The 6,529-nt window shown below is 37.6% G+C and overlaps 1 protein-coding gene across 1 annotated transcript in view; it reads left to right on the top strand.

Moving 5' to 3' along the window:
* The window catches only part of Cd2ap (CD2 associated protein), a 132,784-nt gene that overhangs the window by 110,953 nt on the left and 15,302 nt on the right, over positions 1-6,529 (top strand). Inside the window, exons 12-13 of the mRNA XM_023719181.1 lie at positions 4,620-4,799; positions 5,336-5,464. Coding sequence (XP_023574949.1) covers positions 4,620-4,799; positions 5,336-5,464 — 309 coding nt within the window. The remainder of the gene's footprint in view (positions 1-4,619; positions 4,800-5,335; positions 5,465-6,529) is intronic.

Raw genomic sequence — 6,529 nt, 5'->3', positions numbered from 1 at the left:
TATTTTAGGGAAGGGTCTACAGGGTGTTCAGGGTCTCACTACTAGATTGGACTCATAGTGATTCTCCTGTTTACAGCCTCCCAAGAACTGGAATTACAGGCACATACCACTGTGCCCAGTCTGTGGCTTGTTTTCTTCTCTTTTTTTTTTTTTGTGGGACCGGGCATTGAACTCAGGCCCTTGAGCTTGCCAGGCAAGCGCTTATCCTACTGAGCTATTTCCCCAGCCCCTTGTTTTCTTTCCAGAGAAGCTTTAAATTTTTAAAAGTGAATCTGTGGGGAATGGTGGTTCACACCTGTTGTAGTACATGTCTAACTGGTGTTCAACTTATTATACCCAGCTGAATTAAACTAGCATGGTGCTGGGTATGAGAGGTGTACCTGAGGATTGTTGTCAGTAGCCTTTAGGCAGCGCAGGAGGAGCTGTCAAAAGTACCATTAGGGATGCTATTTGGAGAGGCTCTTGGAGCTGTTAGAGCTGTTGGAAGATGCTAGTTCTCTTTGGAGAAGATTTGCTCCCCATCTTGAACATACTGTAGAAATGATCACTGTAAGTATAGCCTTTACTCCCCATCTTGAGCATTATTTCCTGGTACCAGAGGGGAAGATGGTGCACTGCTCAGCCTCATGGAGAAGGTTGTTGCATTGGCTTTTCTGATGAGAGCTTGAATTTTCTCATTACTGGAGGAGCTCAGGAACTCACTGTTGCTGAGAATGGCTGTGGTACTTTTGAGGGAACTCTGGTGCTTACCTTGAGCATTGCTTCCTAGCTCCAGTTCAGACCCCTTAGCTTGCTAACACAGATCCTTCATCCCACTGGAATAGACTTTCTAGCTTCTACCATTGACCTTTGGGCCTTTCCAGCACAGATCTGTAAAGCAGACCTGCACGAGACTTCGTTGTGGGCTTTAGGCCTCTTGTTTAACTTGTGGTAGGGATTGTTATGAACTCTTAAGTTTTCAGCTGACTCATGCAGGATATTAGAATCTAGGCCATCAGCTGGAGTATTTAGTGTTTAAGTGTGTGGACAAATTTCCTGCATTTCTTGTATATGATTTTTGGCTGATTCATTATAAAGTACTATTATAAAATGTGTCCTGAACTGTACTGTTCCCCTTGCAAAAACCCCAAGTCACAACACCTATAATTCCATGACTTGAGAAGCTGAGCCAGATCAGGGCCAACCTGAACTGCATAGTAAGACGCTGTCTCAGAAGACCCAAAAAACATCAGCTTAACAATTTTTTAGGGGGGCCTGGCCCTAGCTCAGTCCTTTAAGTGGCTGCTTCCACAAAGCTGTCAGCCTTAGGTTGCTGGAGTTCGAACCTCACAACTCTCCCACTGGCCAAAAGTGCCCTGAAGGCATTCGAGGAAGAAAAAAAAAAAAAAAAAAACCCTTATAAATTAACCACTGAGAAGAATGTATGCAGTGTATTATTTGTTGAAACTGTACTTTTGATTTGATTTGAAACTGTCTCATTGCTATATGTTTATCAATAAAACTTTGAAAAGAAAAAAAACAATTTTTTTAATTAATTAATTATTTCCATAATTTTATTGAGAAACAAATAGCAGTGAGACAGTTTCAAACCAAATTGCTAGGACAGCTTCAATAATTAACACATGTGGACATGATATCCTATTTACAAACACTATTAGAACAAATCCCTCTATTCATTAAGAGAATGTAACTATATATCTATCCTAACCATTTTGAATACACAGATAGAAAATGGACATTCATCTGTTTCTTTTTTTGTTAAGTCCTATTATTTGGATATTATAGGTGTGTTAACTCAGCAAAATATTCTAAAAGAGTCCAGTAGTCTATTGGGTCTTGTGCTTCACTGGCAGTGTCAGAAATTGTTGACCTGAGTCCACGACAGCTCAACATAACAGCATGGCTTTACTTCTTATATTTCGTTTTTATACTTTCCTGCTGGATGTTTAAGACCAAGATAAAGCAAGACCTATGCAACAAGAGTTGGAACTTTTGGGTCTGATAAGGTCAGTCAAGTACCCTCAGGATTTATCCTGAGATCCTGTATCTCAGATTGTAGAACCTTTGTCAGTGTCAGCCATGTGGATGAGTCACGGCCATTGCTTGGCCAATGTGCTCTCTGTGAAAGCCTGAGAGAATGTTTTCTCTCCATGTGACTCTCCTTAGGCACACTCTATCATCGATCACTTTCCTCTTTGGCCCCATAATCTCCTTGATCAGAAAATTTGGGACACTACCGAGTTACATGATATTACAGTACAAGTTCTCATATGTCCTGAATCTTAATTGACCTTGGAAGGCTAGGGCCAAAATGTTGGCTTTCCTTGTGGCCCTCCTTTTTCTCTAATTTTGGTCTGCAAACTTAGGTAACAATTTTTTTGTTGAACACGCCTCTGGTGTTTCATCTAAAAAGTTACCACCATATTATCCAAGGCCTTCTTTCTAGATTTTCTCCTGTGTTATCTTCTAGGAGTTTATTATTTTTTTAGTATTTGGGTCTGTGATTTCTTTTGAGAGTTTTCGGCATTCATTTTTGTCCAATTGTTTCTACATCAGTTACTGGAAATCTTTTCATTTTCATATCAAATCTTGAAGTCCAGGTTAGAAGGCCTCCAATAACTGACCCCCTGATTACTTTATTGGTAATTTTCATTTTTCACCCTTCTCATTCATAAACATAACTACTTTCGATTTCCTGAACGTCTTTATACTTTCATGTTTTGTAGGCTTGCAGTGGAGATTTTAAATTTTTTGTTTTTTAAACTTAAGAATTGTCATGATTCCAAATTTGTTTTTTGTGGTACTAGGAACTGAGGAACTGTTTTTGAGGTACTCAGGACCTTGTGCTTGCCAGGCTCAAATGAGCTATCTGCACTGAGCTATCTGAGCTATCTCCCCAACTCCTCTAAATAATTTTTATGCTTAGTATAAGTATTTTTTAGTTTCAAGTTAGTCCTTAGTGATACACATAATATTAGGTCTGAGGTTTTTTTTTTTTTTTTTTTTTTTTTTTGTGTGTGGCAGAACTGGGGATTAAACTCAGGCCCTTGTGCTTACCAGGGAAGCACTTATTCTACTGGGCCATCTCCCTGGCCCTAGGTGTGAGTTTGAATCAGTTTTAGTGCTTGGTTTTAATATCTATGCTAATTGAAAAACAAAGATGATGCACTGAATATAAGAAGTATATTGCTGTCTTCCTTAACTACCTTAGGATTTTTTGTGAGATTTTATTTAGCCACATTACCAACTTCTCAACAGTTTTGTTAAAATCTAGATAATGAGGGCTGGCTAGATAGCTCAGCCGACTAAAGTCTTTGCTTAGACAGAGCACAGCGTCTGGGTTTTGATCCCCGTCCTGCCTTGCTGGCCTCGCCCCGAGGCTTGCTGAGACAGCAACTGAGACTGGGTGTGGTGGCATACGCTGTAATCCCAGCACCTGGCAGGCTGAAAACAGGAGGATCACTATGAATCTGATCCACATAGTGAAATCCTGTAAACCCTGTACTAAATACAAAATAAATAAATAAATAAATAAATAAAATAAAATTTAAATAGTGATTTCCCATACTTCCTTAGTCAGTGCATCTTATAAAACAATATAGGCTGTTACCTTTATATATAATTTTTTTTTCCCCCAAAATCTTGGCCATGATGGAATCACAGAGTCTGAATTTATGTTTCTGAGTTGAACTAGAAAACTGGACAAATAGATAAAATCATGGTGTTTAGACATCGAGTGTGAAAGTAGCATAGAGTGATGATCATTGAGACAAAGAAAACTTACTATGACTTATGGCCTAAATGTAACTCATTCCAGCCTGCTTGACCTCCCCACCCCTGCCCTTCTCCCACCCTCTAGTAGGGGCGGAACCTAGGCCTTGCATGTGTTAGGTAGGGGCTCTACCACTGAGCTACATGCTCAGCAGCCTTAGGTTTTCTTAATTTGATTTTCCCCCCTTTTTAATCATGACTTTTTAAGTTAGGTTGTTGTGTCGCATTAGAGTTCTACTGCGTTTGGTTCTTTACATTTCAGTTTCAGAATGTGATCTAGATTTAAGTTGTTAATTTTCTGCTACGTGGTCCTGCCTTAACCTCTTGAGTGCTGGGATTACAGCGATGTGCTACAACACTTTGCAAAGCTATTTATGCTTATTAAATTGTAACTCTTGCCAGATAGCTCAGCAGATTAAAGAGCCTGCTTAGGCAAAACACAGCAGCCAGGATTCAATCTCCAGCATGCCATGCTAGCCCCACCCCCGGGGCACACTGAGGTGATTGAGACTGGACGTGGTGGTGCACACCTGTTATCCCAGCATTTGAGAGGCTCAGAACTGGAGAATCATTTGAGTCCTGTCTATGTAGTGAGACCCTGTAGATCCTATACTAAAACATATAAAAAGTAGAAAAATAAATTATAACTCTTAACTCCCCATAGGGTATAACTTTAAAACAATACTTACATATAAGTATTACATATAGGATAAAAAAGCTAATGTCTGTCTCTACCTGTTACTATTTCAGCTTGACAGAACTCGAAGAAATATAATGTAAATTTTTTTAAATTTTATTTTTATAAATTGTTTTGATTAATAACTTAATGAATATTGTTTGATCACTAGATGAAAAGTCACTGCTGGAGCAGAAACCTTCTAAACCAGCTGCCCCACAAGTCCCACCCAAGAAGCCTACTCCACCCACCAAAGCCAACAGTTTGTTGAGATCTTCTGGAACAGCTTTCCCAAAGCGACCTGAAAAACCAGTTCCTCCACCACCTCCTACAGCCAAAATTAATGGAGAAACTTTATTATTATTATTATTATTATTATTATTATTATTATTATTATTATTATTATTATTATTATTATTATTTGGTACCAGCAGTCAAACTCGCTTTCTCGCACTTGCCAGGCAGGTGCTGTGCCACTGAGCTGCATCCCTGGCAAGTGTACCTAACTCTAACTTAGCTTATTGACTTACCCTTGGCCCAGATGGCTCTATAGCCTTTCTAAATCTCAAATTAATTCTTTTGAGTATTTGTTCTCTGTACTTCCTCTATAGGTTGTAGTAATTCTGTTAAATGTAATTTTATATTCATAGTAAGTGGATACATTAACACTTTTTATACTTCTGATTTAATGTGGTCAGTTGTAAGAAAAAGGTTTATGCTTTTGAAGATCATTTTTATAGGATGGGAAGTAATCAGAATTATGTTATAAAATTTTCAGTGTTTATAGCAGTATAATGTTAAGGATCACTATAGTATAAAAATGTCATATTTCATATTCAAGTCATTTTTTGTACATTTGTTTTTCTCATTTTAGAATTAATGGAGAAATTTCCATCATCTCATCAAAGTTTGAAACTGAGCCAGTATCGAAACCAAAGCTAGATTCTGAACAGTTACCACCGAGACCGAAATCAGTAGACTTTGATTCATTTATAGCAAGAAGCCCTAAAGAAACAGGTAAGTCAACATGGACAGAGGCAGTACACTAAAACAGTGTGGTTAGTACAGTTTTAGAAGCTAAGAGATTTGTGTATGGGTAGATAGGAAATTTATTTAAAATCTAGTAGGTAATGTAGAAAAGTAAATGAAGATAAGTTGGGAAAATCCTTAAGGTTTTTACAGGTCAGAGGATTATTACTGATCAGATAACAGAAGTGGATATATGTTTTCCTAATGGTCAGAAGATGGAAATGCATGTTGAAGAAATCGCCCATTGGTTATTCCATCTGTTTACAGTGGAATGGCAGACATATCACTGTCTGATCAGACAGAGGGTTTACTTTTAATTGTTTACAAAGTGACTTAGACTTTCAGTGCCAACACTAGTTTATATTTGATAAGACTTAAAAAATTTTTTTAAATCTAGAGATACTTTTGTTTCTAATAGAGGGTATACGTTTTATGGCTGTACATATCAACAGGCTTTAATTCTTTTGATAAATCTTGTTTTTTCACATTATGACTGACTTAGTACATTAATTATCTTTGTCTCATCTACACTTTTTTTTTTTTTTTTTTTGCGGAACCGGGGATAGAACTCAGGCCCTTGTGCTTGCCGGGCAAGCCCTTATTCTACTGAGCCATCTCCCCGGCCTCATCTACACTTTCTGATTTTTATACCTTATTAGTTATAAAGTAGAAAACCTGACAGAGGTATCTAAAATTTCTTCCTGTTTAAAATATTATGCAAACATAATTTGGTGGTTGTGGTTTAATTTTATTGTGCTACCCATTTCTCTAGCCTTTTACATTTTTCAAAGCACTTTTCTATATGTTCTCTTTTAGTAACTCCAGAAATAGATATTATTTTCCTCATGTTACATAAGCTGTAGAGACATTTCAAATGTGCAAAATCACGTAAGTCAAAAGAGAAATGTTAGTTGGGTGTTGCACACACTTATAATCCCAAAACTAGGGAGACTGAGGCAAGAGAATCTTGGGGAGGCCAACCTGAGCTGCATGTTGTGTTCAAGACCATCCTGAAAAAAGAAAAAGATAAAAGACTCTTTAAATTCTTTTTTT

Source organism: Octodon degus, unplaced genomic scaffold, assembly GCF_000260255.1.
Source record: "Octodon degus isolate 3935 unplaced genomic scaffold, OctDeg1.0 scaffold00005, whole genome shotgun sequence".
NCBI classification, from domain to species: domain Eukaryota; kingdom Metazoa; phylum Chordata; class Mammalia; order Rodentia; family Octodontidae; genus Octodon; species Octodon degus.
The sequence above is the reverse complement of the archived record's forward strand: the minus strand, read 5'-3'. Positions and strand labels throughout refer to the sequence as shown.